At 50.6% G+C, this 17,380-nt stretch overlaps 2 protein-coding genes across 2 annotated transcripts; both read left to right on the top strand.

The window, feature by feature from the left end:
* Positions 1 to 6,375: 6,375 nt before the first annotated feature.
* Positions 6,376 to 10,854, top strand: GHDC (GH3 domain containing). The gene is made up of 10 exons (XM_005899209.3): positions 6,376 to 6,508; positions 6,724 to 6,812; positions 6,993 to 7,267; positions 7,561 to 7,682; positions 7,958 to 8,459; positions 8,855 to 9,047; positions 9,175 to 9,246; positions 9,323 to 9,456; positions 9,747 to 9,832; positions 10,082 to 10,854. The coding sequence occupies exons 3-10, from the start codon at positions 7,006 to 7,008 to the stop codon at positions 10,298 to 10,300; spliced, it is 1,590 nt and encodes a 529-aa protein (XP_005899271.1). The 5' UTR covers positions 6,376 to 6,508; positions 6,724 to 6,812; positions 6,993 to 7,005; the 3' UTR covers positions 10,301 to 10,854.
* A 3,223-nt stretch (positions 10,855 to 14,077) lies between these two features.
* Positions 14,078 to 15,800, top strand: HCRT (hypocretin neuropeptide precursor). The gene is made up of 2 exons (XM_005899211.2): positions 14,078 to 14,522; positions 15,361 to 15,800. The coding sequence occupies exons 1-2, from the start codon at positions 14,502 to 14,504 to the stop codon at positions 15,733 to 15,735; spliced, it is 396 nt and encodes a 131-aa protein (XP_005899273.1). The 5' UTR covers positions 14,078 to 14,501; the 3' UTR covers positions 15,736 to 15,800.
* Positions 15,801 to 17,380: the final 1,580 nt, after the last annotated feature.

Here is a 17,380-nt window from a genome sequence, read left to right as displayed (position 1 = left end):
TGACAGTGTCGAACATAGTAACTGGGAATACTGTCTGGGTTTGGCACTAAAGAGGCTGTAGATGACCTTGGTAAGAACAGTCTGTAAAGATAGGGACCCAAGCTGAGTTGCTGAGCACTGGAGAGTGACAGGAGTTCCACTCCTGCTGTGACGGCACCAACAGCTCTACACACCCACCCCCACAGTGAAACTGGTGACAGTTGTTTTCTTAAACCCACCCGTTCGAAGTCTCCTATGGGTATACAGCAAATGAAGAAATGCTTACTTAAGAAAATTCAAAATGCAGTAAGAAGAGTGAGCGTGGTGTTTGAACCAAGACCCAAAAGGACAGAAACTCCAGACCAGTGCAGCCAAGAACACAGAGCTCCCTCTCCCCATAGCTCCCAGTCAGGGGGTTATCATCTGGGAAAGCCAGGATGCCGGCATTTCTCATCCTGCCCCCAGCCCCCTGTAGCTGATGCTAAGTTCTGGCTGATGCTGCTGAAAGGTAAGGTGGCCCCTTCTGGTAGGATGGACACTTTACCTTGGCCAGTGCTACTGAGAGTCCTGGAGCCCTGATCACATTTGCTCAGGTCCATAAGGTAGTGATTCCACCATGGGAGAGGCAAGCCGGGGAAGGACTGAGGCTACTGATCACCCCCCACCCCTCAGCTTTTTTTTTCCCCTTTTTGGGCTGCACTTTGCAGTGTGTGGGATCTTAGTTCCCCAACCACAGATCAAACCTGCACCCGCTGCGTTGAAAGCTCGTAGAGTCTTTAACCACTGGACCACCAGGGAAGTTTGAGCACTCAGCTTTTGAAGTGGGCCCATCACTCAGAAGCGTGCCATCATCATACCCACAATGCCAGACCTAAGACTCAGAGATTTTGCTCCAGAGAGGAGAGGCAGGTTTAAAGCAGGGAACTGACTCCATTTGCAAGCTCAAGCTTAACTGTGCTCTCAAAACCTGGAGGTTTTGGTGAAAGGCTATTGGCAGGAGACCCATAGCTTCATTGGAGACAGAAGCTAAACTGAACTGGCTAGTTTGCTAGAAATGGGGAAAGATAAAGCAGGAAGGAACTTTCTCTCTTGGGGTCAGAACAAATCTCAAATACTGACCTTTGAAACTATCCCTTCAAAGAAGCCTGCGTTTGATTGGATCCACTTGTGGGGTCATTTATTCCCCAGCGCACTGTTGGCAGATCAGCCAACAGCCAGTGTCGTTTTAACAGCTGGGTGCGGTCAGGGAAAGAGACACAGAGAGATCCTTGCAAGTCACTGTCATGCTAGGTTGACTATGGGCTTAACTCAGGGCTGCACCCACCTAAGGAGCAACATCAGAGGCTCCACACTGTGTATCGGGGAGGGCAGTGGGGAGCAGACAGACTCACTAAAATAACCCAGCCACTCACTAAACAAGGAAACTTGTTTACCTGGACCAGAAACAAGGAATTGCTAAACTGGTTTCCAAGGTGGCCACACTATTTTACATGAGGGTTCTAATTCCTCTGCATCCTTGCCAACACTTATTTTCTGACCTTTTTGATTATAGCCATCGTAGTGGAGTGTGACATGACTTGAGTCAATTCTAGTTTGCATTTCCCTGATGACTAATGGTGTTGAGCAGCTTCATCAGAAGCCCTGGAAAATTCACAAATATCTGGAAACCAGACCAAAACTCCTACAAAACCAATTGAAAAAGAATAAAGTTGAAGTAGTCACACTTAGCAATTTCAAAACTTACTACAAAGAAATAGTAATCAGTGAAGTGTAGCGCTGGCAGGAGGATAGACCTATAGATAAGTGGAAGAGAATTCAGAGTCTAGAAAGAAACCCATGTGTCTGTGGTCAACAAATTTTTGACAAGGGTGCCAAGACCGTTCAGTGGGGAAAGAATAGTCTTTTCAACAAAGTGCTGGGACAACTGGATAGCCACATGTGAAAGAATGAATTTGGAACCTTACATCATATATAAAAATCAATTCAAAGTGGATCAAAGATCCAAATATAAGAGCTATAACTGTAAAACTCAAAGAAGAAAACAGAGCTTCATGACATGGGATTTGGCAATGATTTTTTTGGCCATGATACTAAAAGTATAGGCAGCAGAAGGTAAATTGGACTTCATCAAAATTAAAAACTTTTGGGAATTCCCTGGCTGTCCAGTGGTTAGGACTCAGCTTTCATTGAACCAAGCCCAGGTTCAATCCCTGGTCGGGGAACTAAGATCCCACAGTGCTGCAACTAAGCATTTTGGCACTATGACACAGCCAAAAAAATTGTTTTAATTGTACATCAAAAGACACTATTGGGACTTCCCTGGTGGTCCAGTGGCTAAGAGTCCATGCTTCCAATGCAGGAGGCCTGGGTTCAATCCCCGCTCAGGAAACTAGATCCCACAGGCCGAAAATAAAAGTTCGCATGCTACAACTAAAGATCCCACATGCTACAACTAAGACCCAGTCAGCCAAAAAAATAAGTGTTTTAAAAAAAGAAAAAAGAAGAAGAAAGACACTGTGAACAGAGAGAAAAGACGACGAACAGAATGGAAGAAAATATTTGCAAACCATATGTCTGATAGGGGATTAATAGCCAAAATATATAAAGAACCCTTCAACAACAAAAACTTTTAAATGGGAACATGACATGAATAGACGTTTTTCCAAAGAAGATACACAGGTAGACAACAAGCACACAAAAAGATGCTCAGTTGTTAGGGAAATGCAACTCAAACCCACAAAGAGATACCCATTGGTTGGCTATTACAAAAACCAAAAACTCAGAAAACAGCAACTGTTGAGGGGATGTAGAAAAACTGGAACCCTTATACATTGCAGGTGGGCTCGTAAAATAGTGCAGCTTCTGTGAAAATAGTACGGTGGTCCCTCAAAAAGGTACATGTGTGAATTACCATATGATTTAGCACTTCACGTTCTGGGAATATTCTCAAAAGAATTAAAAGGGGGGACTCAGATCTTTGTACATCTGTGTTTATAGCAGCATTATTCATAATAGCCAAACAGTGAATGTCCATCAATGAATAAGTGGATAAATAAAATACGGTGTGTGTGTATATATATATTTGTGTGTGTGTGTGTGTGTATTTCCTTCCTTAAATTCTGACACACACTACCACATGGACAAAAACAGACATTATGCTAAGTGAAATAAGACAGACACAAAAGGACAAATATTGTATAATTCCCCTTATATTAGGCACCTAGAGTAGTCATATTCATAAAGACAGCAAACAGGGTGATGGTTTTCAAAGGCTGTGGGAAGGAGCAGTGGGGAGTTATTGTTTGATGAGCGCAGAGTTTTAGTTTAAGAAGATGAAAAGTTTTGGAGAGAGATGATGGTGATGGTTCCACAACAATGGGAACGTACTTAATGACACTGAAGTGGATAACTAAATACAGTTAACATAGTAACTCTTATTTATATTTTACTACAATTAAAAAATATGGATCAAAGAAAAGCCAAGGAAATAATAAGGGTAAATCTTCATGACCTCAAATTTGACACTATATTCTTAGATATGACTCCAAAAGCATAAGCAACAAAAGAAAAAAATAGGTTGTTAAACTTCATCAGAGCCAAATATTTGGGACTTTCCCAGTGGTCCAGTGGTTAAGAACCCACCTGCTAGTGCAGGGGACCGGGTTCAAGCCCTGGTCTGGGAAGACTCCACAGGCCACAGGGCAAGTAAGCCCGTGCACCACAACTCCTGAAGCCCACGGGCACTCCAGCCTGTGCTGCACAAAGAGAAGCCACCATGATGAGAAGCCCGGACACCGCAGCTAGAGCGTAGCCTGTGCGCAGCAATGAAGACCCAGCAGGCAAATACATAAATAAAGCTAAAAAATGTGTGCTTCAAGGACACTGTCAAGAAAATAAAAAGAGGTGTGGGATCTGGGGTGGCAGGGAGGCTCAAGAGGGATAAACGTATGTTTATAGCTGATTCATGTTGTACAGCAGAAACTAACACAACATTGTAAAGCAATTATACTCCAGTTAAAAAACAAGTTTTTAAAAATGAAATTTTTAAAAAATTTAAAAAGATTTTTTTACTCCAAGTCAAAAAAAAGAAAATGGAAAAATACCCCCATAAGATAGGAGAAAAATCATATTTACAAATCATATATATCTGATATATGGACTTGTGTTTAAAATATATAAAGAACTCTTACAACTTAATAATAAAAAGACAAGTGGTCCAGTTAAAAATGGGTAAAGAATCTGATAAGACATTTCCCCAAGAAAGTACACAGATGGCCAATAAACACATAAATAGGTAGGACATCATTAGTCATTAGGAAAATGCAAAATCTCACTCAAATGGATGAATGAGGAGGGCAGGATAGCTATAATCAAAAGGTCAGGTAATAACAAGTGTTGACAAGGATGTGGAGAAACTGGAACCCTCATATACCGGTGGTGGGAATGTAAAATGGTGAAGCCACCTTGGAAACCAGTTTAGCAGTTCCAATTACTATACAACCCAGCCCTTCCACTCACTGGAACACAGTGAGCCCCTTGCATTCCATCTTTATGCAAGAAAAATGAAGATATATATCCACAGAAAAGCTTGTACACTAGCATTTAGTATTTTTGCAAGTAGATTTGTGGTTGCTTAGGGCTGGGGTGTGGAAGGTGGGAAGGGATTGGGGATTAATAGTTAAAGGACCTAGGGTTACTTCCATGGTGATGAAAATGTTATAAAATTGACTGTTGGCATTCATACCTATGAATACACTAGAAACCACTGAATTGCACGCTTTTAAGAGTTAAGCCGTGATGGGAATTCCCTGGTGGTCCAGTGGTTAGGACTCAGTTCTTAAACTGCTAAAGGACCCTAGTTCAATCCCTGATCAGGGAACTAAGATCCCAAAAGCAGTATGGCCAAAAAGAAATAAGTATATAAAATTTTAAAAAGCTCAGTTTTGAGAAGAGAGACTGCAATATGGTGAGGCAGTTGAGGGTGAAGGGAGAGTGTCTGAGAGCCTGGGTGGAGAACACAGCGGGAGAGAGGGCTTCACGTGCGATAGAACACCTTCCTGAGCACAGCTTCTCAAGTCTTTCAGAATCAGTAGGAACAGCCGAGCTCTGGAGAGCACCCTACTCCAAGCTGCAAAACTACCTCTTGCCATAAAGATGGGAGAAGTTTGTGTTTCCTGGGATAAAGCCAATAAACTAACACAGGTGGGGACCCCAATTACCAGGTAAAGTTATTTATCTTGAGCATGTGTGTTAACAGGTTGCGTCTGTTGGGCTCTAGCTTTAAAAGGGAGTGATACTGATGAATCTATTGGCAGGACACAGACATAGAGAACAGTCATGCAGACACAGGGAGAAGGAGAGAGTAGGATGACCTGGGAAAGTAGCACTAACATTTATATACAATGTGTGCGTGCGTGCTAAGTCAGTCATGTCTGACTCTTTGTGAGCCCATGGACTGTAGCCCCGCCAGGCTCCTCTGTTCATGGGATTCTCCAGGCAAGCATACTGGAGTGGGTCGCCATGACCTCCTCTAGGAGTTCGTCCTGACCCAAGGATCGAACCCGTGTCTCTTATGTCTTCTGCATTGTCAGGCATGTTCTTTACCATTAGCGCCACCTGCGAAGCCCAACATATATACACTACCATGTGTAAAACAGATAGCTAGTGGAAAGCTGCTGTATAGCACAGGGAGCTCACCTCGGTGCTCAGTGATGAGTCGGTGAGGGGTGAGATGGGGGGAAGGGAGGGAGGCTCAACAGGGAGGGGGTATATGTATCCATATAGCTGATTCACTTTGTTGTACAGTAGAAACTAACATAACATTGTAAAGTAATTATACTTCAATTAAATATTTTTAAAGCTAAAAATAAAAAGGTAATAAAATGAAAAAAGAAAGTAAGCCCATACAAAATCAGGATGACAAGTTAATAAATTATAACTACAAAAAAAAGGGGGCGGAGAATGAGATTCTTTTCTGTCTTCGCGGTCCCAGTAGTTCGCCTGTGATGCGTCACACGCTGCTTTAATGTTTGTTCAATAACAAAAGGATTTTCTTTCTCTACTATCTTTGTGGAGGGCAATTCTAGATTGGAAAAATGTTGCTTTTTGACAGTGCTCAAGTTTGCACCTGCTCCAGGATGGGATGTGCCCACTCCCCGCTCAAGCTGATCTGAGACACTCTTTTCTGCACTCAGGTTTCTCTCCCTACACCGGCACGAGTCTGAGGACCACTCTGCATGCTAAGTCACTTCAGTCGTGTCCGACTCTTTGCAACCCTATGGACCACTCTACTCTGGCTGTAACTTCCCTCCACCTGCAGGCTTGGGCCACCTCCCAGCACCGCGGCCCTTAGGCAACCTGTCCCTTTAAGAGCTCCCCCGACTCCGCCTCCAGCTCCACCCTCAGGCCCAGCGGCTGAACTTCCCTTAAAGCCTGGGCTCCATCTTTCTGGCTAGCTGTGTACTGAGGCTGTTCCGGAGCCTTGAGGGGCCCCTGGGTGCCGGGCAGAGGCACAAGTGGGCTGTGACAGGTGCCTGTGGGACATAGAACCACTGTTAGGGGGCTCAGGGCTTGTGGGGGCTGGCGGGGAAGGGACACAATGATGGGACAGGGTGGATCCTGGACCAAGCAGAGCCTCTTGGGAGTAGACCAGACCTGTCTTCAGTTAAGTAACTGCTCTGAGCCAGGTGCTCTGCCATGGCCTGCGTGCTCCTTCTCAAGGGTATCATTATTTCCATTTTACAGATGGGGCAAGGGTACGGGGCTCAAAGCAGCTGACTGAGTGCCCCAGAGCCAAACAGCTAACCGGGGGCAGAGCCAGGATCCGAAGTCAGGTCAGTGTGACCCCAAAGCCTTGCCGTTGTCTCCTCCACATCATGTGCCTGACAGGAGTCCAGGCTTCTTCCCCAACTTCCCTTTAAACTTGATTTTCCTGTGCTCGGCAGAGTGAGGGGAGGAAATGGGTTTCCCCTCCTCCATGCAGTACCAGTACTTGGAGGCCTTCCTCCTTCCAGGATCTGCTTGGAGATGCTGCTGCTGCTGCTGACCCTGTTGCTGCTGCTGCCACTGGCCATGCTCCTGTGGCGGCCGCAGTCCCGGGATGCCAGGCGGTCCTGGCTTGTCCGCCTCCAGCACTGTGTGACGTGGGGGGCCCTGCGCTGGGCAGCCGCCTGGCAGCAGAAGAGACTAGCGCAGAGCACGTTGCACGCAGGCCAGAGCCAGCAGCAGGCCCTGAGGTGGTGTCTGCGCGGAGTCCAAGGTCCCCGCTGTCCCCTCAGAGGGAGCACAGGTGTGTTTCCCAGGGTCTGGGGAAGTGGCCCAAAGAGAAGGAAACCCTACAGCAGATTCCAGAACCCAAAGACCACGCTTTCCCCTTCTACCGCCAGCACAGAGAGAGGTCTGACCCAGAGAACCTACTGAGACCGGATTGTTCAAAATGAATTTTGCCATCCTGGCCCCTGATAGCCTCTCTCCCCTCAGGCCTGTTCTGGATTCCTTCCCTGAGGGTCTCACCAGTCTGGTTTGAACCCTTGGGAAACTCTGTGGCTTCATGGGGATTTTATGATGTCTTTGGGGCTACAGATATAAGCACCTTCCGGAATCATCTCCCTCTGACCAAGGCCAGCCAGGCCCAGGAGGAAGAAAGTGGCGGGCAGCCCTTGCCCCCCACCTCAAACCGGTACCATGGCGAGGCCTCTCTGCAGGTAAATGGGGAAGGCTGGAACCTAACCCCATCCCTAAGGTCCCTAAGTGGAGCCAAGGCCTCCCATCAGGATGGGAAAAAAGCAAACAGCAACAACAGCAACAAAAACCTCAAAACAACACTGGGGGACTTCCATGATGGTCCAGTGGTTAAGACTCCCCGCTTTCAGTGCAGAGGGTGCAGGTTCGATCCCTGGTGACCAAAAAAAAAAGTATATCTGGGGGCTCAGGGTCTGGCTCAGGCCCAGGGCCAACACTGTCTCTTGTCTCCCTCCAGGCCACCTTGCTGGGTCTGGCAGCCCTAAACAAGGCCTACCCGGAAGTGCTGGCTCCAGGAGGCACGGCTCGTGTAACTGCTTCCTCCCCTTGGCCCTACCCCCTCCCTTGGCCTTGGCATGCCCTGGGCCAAGTGAGCCCCACTGGAGCCAAGGACCCAAGGGTCCTGCTCCTGGAGGCACTGAGGTCCCCAGGGCTGAAGGCTCTGGAAGCTGGGACGGCAGCAGAGCTCCTAGATGTCTTCTTGGACCTGGAGGCCCATGGGGAAGAGCTGGCTGAGGCCATCGCTGCTGGGAACCCAGGAGCACCTCTCCCCAGACGGGCAGCCGAGCTGCGGGAAGCCCTGGAGCAGGGAACCCGAGGACTGGCCCTTCGGCTCTGGCCAAAACTGCAGGTGGTGGTGACTCTGGACGCAGGAGGCCAGGCTGAGGCTGTGGCTGCCCTGGGGGCCTTGTGGTGCCAAGGGCTCACCTTCTTCTCACCCGCTTACGCTGCTTCTGGAGGTCAGCAAGACTCAAGGGTGGTGAGGGGCACACAGCTAGCTGCCAAGTTGTTGAGTTGCTAAATTGTGTTCAACTTTTTGCGACCCCATGAACTGCAGCAAGTCCCATAGTCATCTCATTGATTCCTCCCCAACACCAGCTCCATTTTACAGATGAAAAAACTGAGGCTCAGAGAGGTTAAGAGACTTACACAGATTTATACCATACCAGCATTTTCTTCAGGTCCATCACCTCCAGAACCACTGCCTCTTCCCAGTTAGGGCCTTAGAAGCAGAGGGCTGAGCCTGGGGGAGCCGGGAAGGATGGGGTGGAGGGGCAGCAGGGGGATCAGATGGGCAGAGGGTTGGGGCCTGGGCGATTGTCTAGCAGATGAAGAGGCTGCTTGCTCCCCACAGGGGTGTTGGGCCTGAGTCTGTGGCCAGAGCAGCCCCATGGCCTGTACCTTCTGCCCCCTGGAGCCCCCTTTATTGAGCTGCTCCCTCTCAAGGAAGGAACTTGGGAAGAGGCTACCCGCACTGTCCTGCTGGCTGAGGCCCAGAAGGGCAAGGAATACGAGCTGGTGTTGACCAACCATGCCAGCCTCACCAGGTGAGCATCTGCCTGCCCACCTCTCCCCAACTGCTGCCTCAGGGAGCCTGAACCCGGTTAAAGGCCATGCGCATGCTGTTGAAGTTAATGGGCCCTTGGGCCTGACCTCATCCCCACTCCCCATCAGGTGCCGGCTTGGTGATGTGGTACAGGTAGCGGGTGACTACAATCAGTGTCCGGTCGTCAAATTCATCTGCAGGTAAGTTACCCCCCGGGTCACTGAGGGACCATGCTCGTGCCCTGGGTTCCTCTCCCTCTTGCTTCCTTCTCCTCAGGCTGGGCCAGACCCTGAGTGTTCGAGGCGAAGACACTGGTGAGGATGTGTTCTCTGAGGCCCTGGGCCGGGCCGTGGGGCAGTGGCCGGGGGCCAAGCTGTTGGACCATGGCTGGGTGGAGAGCAGGATTCTGGGTGAGCTTTTCCACTGGCTGACTATCCCTCACCCATACCCACCCCGCTGGGAGACCTCTAGGAAAGAGGAAAGACCCAGCCTTTTGTGCTGCTCCTAACAAAAGTCCCTCCGCATATCTAACCCCCATCTGCCTGCTGCAGTCTCTACCCATTTCCTCTCCGTTGACCCCACTCCTTGCCAAGAAACTCCTTCTCTCCCCTATGAACCTTGGAGTAGGGGCAGTGGGCTTGAGCTTTCGAAGATGCCCCATTCACAAAACATGTGTCCGTAATAGGCGGTTTGTCCGCAGATTCCTCTGAGGGCTCCGCTCCCCACTATGAGGTATTTGTGGCACTGAAGGGGCTGAGGAACTTGTCAGAGGAAAATCGAGACAAGGTAAACCAGAGACAGAGACAGGATACAACTGAACGTCCCCTTCACTCTGCACACTGCCCCGTGTGTCGTGGGGAGGTGGGGGAGGGGAGGAGAACCTCCCTGGAGCTCTGGGAAGGGAGGGTTGAACCCCACAGACACACATGTACACATGAAACTTCTAGCCACGCACACCCTGGGCACAGCTGTGCGCGCCTCCCCCACACACCGCCCAGCCCCACACCAGTCTCACTTGAGCCGTTCTGTTCCCAGCTTGACCACTGCCTTCAGGAAACCTCCGCTCGCTACAAGGACCTGCGGTTCCGGGGCAGCATGGGCCCCGCCCAAGTCCACCTGGTGGGGCAGGGGGCCTTCAGGGAACTGCGGGCAGCCCTCGCTGCCTGCCCCTCGGCCCCTTTCCCTCCAGAGATGCCCCGGGTTCTCAGGCACAGGTCCCTGGCCCAGTGCCTGCAGAGGAGGGTGGTGTCCTGAGCTGAGGCCTGCCCCGGCCCCGTTCACCCCCATGGGCTGCCTCGCTCTTTCCTCTGGGGCCCCTCTGGATGTGGAGCCCTTGGCCAGGGTCTTTATGTGTCAGCTGACAGCTGTCCATGAGAGCTGCTGCCCTTAGGGAGACCCGACCTGGTCAGGCCGAGGAGTTGACTTCAAGGACAGAGCAGACATCAGCAGCGCCCCGCCTGGAGCCCCCAGCCCACCCTAGAGGACACGGGAGTTCCAATCCATGCTGGCAATGCCTGTGTTTCTCAGCCTGTGCACCAGGCAGGCTGGAAGTGTTGGAAGTTCCCAGGAGTGACCCCCAGTTGGCACGGAGCAGGGGCTGGTGACCACAGACCTCAGCTTTGTCATCCTTTAGTAGAACAACTCTGAAGTGTATTCTGTAGCATCTGCCTCCAAGGGTCCCCACCAGTTGCCCGCAGTGGTAACCTTCTCATTAACACAGTTCTTACTGGTTTTCTTCCTGTCTCTCCTGTCCCTCCTCCCACGTGCTTTCTAGGGTCACCTGCCAAATAAACTTCTTACACCCAGAATCTTGGCTTGGGGTCTGCTTTTGGGGAAACCAGGGACCCCATTCACTCTCCTCCTGCTGCAGCCTGGATTGCCCTCTCCACTTCAGTCCTGGACACCAGGGCTTTCCCTGTAACTTCTGCTCGAAACTGGGGTGGGCCCTGAGTGTGTGCCCTTGGAGACCTGGGGGACCCCTACCACAGCTTAGGTCAACCTAGGAGACACTGAACCGCACCCCACCCCAACCTCTCTCCATCCCAAGCCTTCCCTAATTGCGGAGGGGCTGCTCCCCTTGCCCAGGCTTAGCACAAGTTTCCCTTCCTGGCCCAAAACCCACAAATCACTTCCATGGGCAAGACCTATACTGCAAATCATAAAGAATCACAGCAGGAAGCAGCCCCAGAGACCATCTGGGTTGACTGTCCATCTTACCAAGGGGGAAATGGGCTGGCCTTCATGAGTCTTGTCCAGACCTCGCAGTGCCTCCTAAATAACGTGGCACCTAATCCCAATCAGCTGCCAAGCCTCAGATTCTTTGTTCGTTTGTTTGTTTTAATATTTATTTATTTATTTGTCTGGGCCGGGTCTTAGTTGCAGCACGTGGGGTCTAGTTCCCTGAGCAGGGACTGAACCCGGGGCCTCCTGCATTGGGAGCACAGTTTAGTCACTGGACCACCAGGGAAGTCCAAGCCTCAGATTCTGACTCTGAATTACTACTTCTGAATCAGTTCAGTTCAGTTTGGTCGCTCAGTTGTGTCCAACTCTTTGCAACCCCATGGACTGCAGGGTACCAGGCTTCCGTGTCCATCACCAACTCCTGGAACTTGCTCAAACTCATGTCTATCGAGTTGGTGATGCCATCCAACTATCTCATCTTCTGTCGTCCCCTTCTCCTCCCGTCTTCAATCTTTCCCAGCATCAGGGTATTTTCCAGTGAGTCAGTTCTTCCCATCAGGTGGCCAAAGTATTGGAGTTTCAGCTTCAGCATCAGTCCTTCCAATGAATATTCAGGACTGATTTCCTTTAGGAGGGACTGGTTGGATCCCCTTGCAGTCCAAGGGACTCTCAAGAGTCTTCTCCAACACCATAGTTCAAAAGCATCAATTCTTCGGCTCAGCTTTCTTTATGATCCAATTCTCACATCCATACATGACTACTGGAAAAACCATAGCTTTGACTAGATGGACCTTTGTTGGCAAAGTAATGTCTCTGCTTTTTAATATGCTGTCTAGGTTTGTCATAGCTTTTCTTCCAAGGAACAAGCATCTTTTAATTTCATGGCTGCAGTCAACATCTGTAGTGATTTTGGAGCCCAAGAAGATAAGGTGTCACTGTTTTCATTATTTCCCCATCTATTTGCCATGAAGTGATGGGACTGGATGCCATGATCTTAGTGTTTTGAATGTTGAGTTTAAGCCAGCTTTTTCACTCTCCTCTTTCACTTTCAAGAGGCTTGTTAGTTCCTCTTTGTTTTCTGCCATAAGGGTGGTGTTATCTGCATATCTGGGATTATTAATATTTCTCCAGGCAATCTTGATTCCAGCTTGTGCTTCATCTAGCCTGGCATTTTGCATGATGTATTCTGTATAGAAATTAAATAAGCAGAGTGACTATATACAGCCTTGACGTACTCCTTTCCTAATTTGGAACCAGTCTGTTGTTCCATGTCCAGTTCTAACTGTTGCTTCTTGACCTGCATACACATTTCTCAGGAGGCAGATAAGGTGGTCTGGTATTCTCATCTCTTTAAGAATTTTCCACTTCTGGATTCCACACCCCAAATCCAGCCCCCTGCTCTTACCTGCCTGGCCCCCACCTCAGCCCATGACTCCTTACTGCTAAAATCCTCCCATAGCCCCCCCAGCATCTGTGCAATCAAGACTAATCAGCTTAGCTGATAAGACCCTTTGACCCACTCTGACCTCACTTACCTGTCCAGCCACATCTCTCTTCTAAGAGAAGTTGTGATCAGTGGACCACACCCTGCTTCCTGAATGAGTATAACACGGTCACCTCTAGGTCTCCGCTCAGGCTGTCCCTTCTGGGGAAAGCCTTCTGTCCCAAGCTTACTTGATGGAAACCGACTTTTCACGGAAGGCTTTTGCAGAGTCCTCTCTTCATTGAGCTATACTTTTGCTGGGTCACTGCCCAGCATAACTGGGTCAGGGCTTCCCTGGTGGTCCAGTGAGTAAGAATCTGTCTGCCAATGCAGGGGACATGGGTTCAATCTCTGGTGCAGGAAGATTTCACATGCAGCAGAGCAACTAACCCCATGAACCACAACTACTGAGCCTGCAAGTTGCAGCTACTGAAACCCACATGCCTAGAGCCAATGCTCTGCAACAAGAGAAGTCACCGAAATGAGAAGCCCAAGCACTGCAACAGAGAGACAAAGAGTAGCCCACTGCCCAGCACCCAACTATAGAAAGCCCGTGCGCAGCAATGAAAACCCAGTGCAGCCTATGCATGCTTACTTAGTCAGTGATGTCTGACTCTTTGCAGCCCCACAAACTCTAGTCCGCCAGGCTCCTCTGGCCATGGAATTTTCCAGGCAAGAATACTGGAGTGGGTTGTTGCCACTTCCTACTCCGGGGTCGGGGATGTTCCCGACCCAGGGATCCAACCCATGTCTCCTGCATTGGCAGGCAGATTCTTTGCCACAGTGCCACCTGGGAAGCCCCAGTGCAGCCAATAAATTAATAATAATAATAAATTATGTTTTTTTTAAAAAGAAAACCAGGCAGTGTCCTATGCACTCTGTCGCTCCAGCGCCCAGAGCAGATCTTGGCACTGAACCGGTGCTCAGTAGACAGTGCCCTAGATAAGAGAAACTCCAGCCTAGAGATAGCACGTGTCCTCCTCCCCATGGTGGCTCTCCTCCTGCCAATGGTGGGATGGGACTCAATCCATCCCGTTGAGGCAGCCCAACCAGGTAGAAAGCTGGGGAGATGGAAGGATAACATCAAGTTTTGGCTGGTGTCCTCCCACTGCCCAGGAGTGGCTTTTCAAGGTTCTCCATCTTAGAGGTTGGTGGACTGGGCAGAAGGAAGAAGAGCCAGAGGGGAGGGAAAGTCAGCTAAAACACCTTTTCCACAGAGGAAGAAGGCCCTGAAGCATAAAGGCCCCGGGGGTACAGACAGGAGCAGGGGAGAGAGGCTGTTGCCTGGCTGCCCTCCCCCAGACACACACATCCTATGGAGGGTGGGTCTCACGACTGCTTCCTTTCCTGCCCTTAATTAGCGGCTCCCCCTGTGCATTGTCCCACACCAGCCCCCAGGCAAGACCTCTTTTGTGCTCCCAGATTCCTAGGAGCAAGGTGGCCTCATTAGTGCCTGGAGACCGCCCCATCTCCAGGGAGCAGGCAGACAGACAAGGCGGGGGACCAGAGGCACAGAGATCCAACTCAAGACTCTGATCACCTTGGCGGTCATTCCTGGGGCCCAGCCTGGAGACGGCACTCCTGCGGGAGGCTAATCTTAGACTTGCCTTTGTCTGTTCCCGGAGTAGATGCAAGCACCCATCTCTCCCCCTTTCCCGCCTACCACCTCTGAGCACTATAAACCCCAGGCTCCTGCCAGTGAGTTGCAGTTGACAGCCTCAAAGATCCTGGCTATTCGGACCACTGCAGATGACACCTTTCCCGGCTACCCAACTCTGAGCTCCAGACACCATGAATCCTTCCTCTACAAAGGTAAAGACCCAGGGATGGAGGGGTGACTTAGGGGCAATGAGACAGGGGACAGTGAGAATGCTTGCTCGGGAGCTAGAAGGAAGGTTGAAAGTGTCTTTAAACTATATGGGTTCTGAAGCAGGATGCAGGGTGGACCCTTGACAGAGAATCTTCCTTAGCTAACACTGGACTATGCCCTGTTCTCCTAAGAGTTCATGTTTATCGAGCTTTTACTATGTATCAGGTGCAATTTGCACCTGTCATCTTATCTCATCCTCCCAGCAACCCTGCACAGTAGGAATTACTTAATACCCAGTTTACAAGTGAGGACGTTGTGCCCCATGAAGGATAGGAAACGGGTCCAAACCCACAGAATCGTTTCCCCTAAGGGAGCAGGCAGTCAAAACAACAATCTGGATCCTGCCAGTCCTTGATTTTCCAGTGTTTGCCCTCTGTGGGGAGGAGGAGCGGATAAATGGGGCTTCTGTTTCCCTGAGCAAAGTCTCCATAAACTTCTGGGGCAGATTCAGACGCCTGTTTCAAATGGAGTGGTCAGCGCCCTAATGAGGGTACAAGGGACTAACGGCACCCAGAGGAGAGAGAGATTCATTCTGCCCAGGGGGTTTCAAAGAGGTTACTGGAGGAGATGCTCTGCTGGATCTTAAGGTCAGTCAGTCAGTTCAGTCGCTCAGTCGTCTCAGACAGAGCCCTTCAGACAGCTTTGAACCGAGGCAGGAAAGCCAGGCGACATCGAGTGAGAAGCGCCGGCCACGAGGGGGCGCGGAGCCAGCTGGGCAGGACCCGGACGTAGGGGCTGGCATGCGGGCGACTCTCAGCGCCCGGTCTCCGCTTTCCTTAGGTCTCCTGGGCCACCGTGACGCTGCTGCTCCTGCTACTGTTGCTGCCCCCCGCGCTGCTGTCACCTGGGGCGGCCGCGCAGCCCCTGCCCGACTGCTGCCGTCAGAAGACGTGCTCCTGCCGCCTCTACGAGCTGCTGCACGGAGCGGGCAATCACGCGGCCGGCATCCTCACGCTGGGCAAGCGGCGGCCGGGGCCCCCGGGTCTCCAGGGCCGGCTGCAGCGCCTCCTGCAGGCCAGCGGCAACCACGCGGCAGGCATCCTGACCATGGGCCGCCGCGCAGGCGCAGAGCCAGAGCTGCGCCCCTGCTCCGGCCGCCGGTGTCCCTCTGAGGCCGCCTCGTCCGTGGCTCCTGGGGGACGGTCCGGGGTCTGAGCTCTCGCTCGGGTCCAGTCCTGGCCCTACCCTGGCCCCTCCCTCACCCCTGCAGGGGTAAAAAAAAAAAAGTGTCAGCTCGCAGGAAAAAGGGGAATAAAGTCTGTTAGTGTGGCTGCTCTCTGTCCCTGTGCGGTCGCGTCCCGCCCTCCAGGGGGCGTGAGAGTCTTTCGAACCGTAAAGAGCCGGAAAACCTGGAGTTTGGTTTGGGAGTCTTTGAACCACTTCTCGGGTGGGCGCTCTTAGGGCAAGAAACTGTGCAAGGCCCTGGAGAGCGGTGAGAACCGCATATGTGAGTGCTAGGAGGGGAGAATGGGGGCAGACACGGTCCTCGGTGCTCCACCAGTCATTCTGAATCGCCAGGCCTTTCCTGAGAAACGCGGAGGAAAGTGCAAGCAGAGGAGCGGGATGCGGCTGGGAAGGAGGGAGCCGCGCCCGCCGAAAAGGCAGGGAATGTGAAGTTCAACAGGAATCTTCCACAGGGCTACAGTGTGGTACAGGGCGTTTGGGGGAGCGGTGAGGCACTGAAGGGGCGGCAATTAGGCTTGTGCAGCCCAGATTGTGAAAGCCCTCACAGATCATCAGGCTTTGCACTTTATTCTGTAGGTAGCTGAGAGTCAGGAGAAGTTCTTAAGCAGGGATGAGGCAAGATTTTTCCAGCAATTTCAACGGAACACACCTGTGACAAGTTGAATTGTGCAACCCCTCCCCCTTCCCCATTTACATTTGAAGTCCTAACCCCCAGCACTTCAGAACATGACCTTATTTGGAAATAGTCTTTGTGGATGAAATTAGTTAAAATTCAGTCATACTGAAAAAAAAAACTATCATACTGGAGTAGGGTGAGCCTCTAATCCAATATGACGTGTCCTTATAAAAAGGGGGGATTTGGACACAAATGCACACGAGGAGAATCCATGTGAACATGAAGGCAGAGATAGATGATGGATCTACATGCCAAAAAGTGCCAATAAGCCACCAGAAGCTAGAAAATAGGCATGCAACAAATATTCATCCAAAGCCTTCAAAAGGAGCCAACCCTGCAGTCATTTTGGTCTTGGACTTTTCAGCCTCCAGAACGGAAACAACAGATTTCTGTTGTTTAAGTCACCCAGCTTGTGGTACTTTGTTACAGCAGCCCTAGGAAACTAAAACCCAAAAGTAGAGGTGCAGAAAGATGTGGCACTTTTTAGCATATAACGTCCCAGATAACGCCCAGCTCAGATTTGGGGTGAGGGTGAGGAGCCCTGGCCTGCCCTCTCCCCAGCCCATCTTCCCTTTGTCATTGGCTTTAGCTGTTCCCCCCCCCCCCCCCAGGAAGCAGCCACCCTAAGCCACCACACTCAGCTGCCACAGTAATTTTCTGCTTCCATAGTGAAAAGTCCCGTGTCTGGTCTCACCTGGGTCCTTCTTGCTGCACTGGTTTCGTTTTGGGGAAGATGAAGAACAAAGTCCACCGGTGCACTTTGGGGATTTATAAACTGACTGCTCACCTTGAAACCATCTTTCTCAGCCCCAGATTTACCTCCAACCTCTCTTCCACTTGAATGCTTGCAGAGAGAAGGAGGGTTAAATCAGAATGATAGGAAGAGGGGACGAATAAGGAGGCAATTGCTCTCCAACACATTGTGTGCCAACGATATGC

Source organism: Bos mutus, chromosome 19 (assembly GCF_027580195.1).
Source record: "Bos mutus isolate GX-2022 chromosome 19, NWIPB_WYAK_1.1, whole genome shotgun sequence".
In the NCBI taxonomy this organism is placed as follows: domain Eukaryota; kingdom Metazoa; phylum Chordata; class Mammalia; order Artiodactyla; family Bovidae; genus Bos; species Bos mutus.
Note: the sequence above shows the minus strand (reverse complement) of the source record. Positions and strands in the feature narration are given on the sequence as shown.

Excerpts from the sequence above, each read along its gene's own strand:
- GHDC (XM_005899209.3), top strand. The coding sequence starts at position 7,006 with ATGCTGCTGCTGCTGCTGACCCTGTTGCTGCTGCTGCCACTGGCCATG. Across the intron at positions 7,683-7,957 it reads ATGGCGAGGCCTCTCTGCAG|GCCACCTTGCTGGGTCTGGC; the intron begins GTAAATGGGGAA and ends GTCTCCCTCCAG. Across the intron at positions 9,457-9,746 it reads GGTGGAGAGCAGGATTCTGG|ATTCCTCTGAGGGCTCCGCT; the intron begins GTGAGCTTTTCC and ends GTTTGTCCGCAG.
- HCRT (XM_005899211.2), top strand. The coding sequence starts at position 14,502 with ATGAATCCTTCCTCTACAAAG. Across the intron at positions 14,523-15,360 it reads TGAATCCTTCCTCTACAAAG|GTCTCCTGGGCCACCGTGAC; the intron begins GTAAAGACCCAG and ends CGCTTTCCTTAG.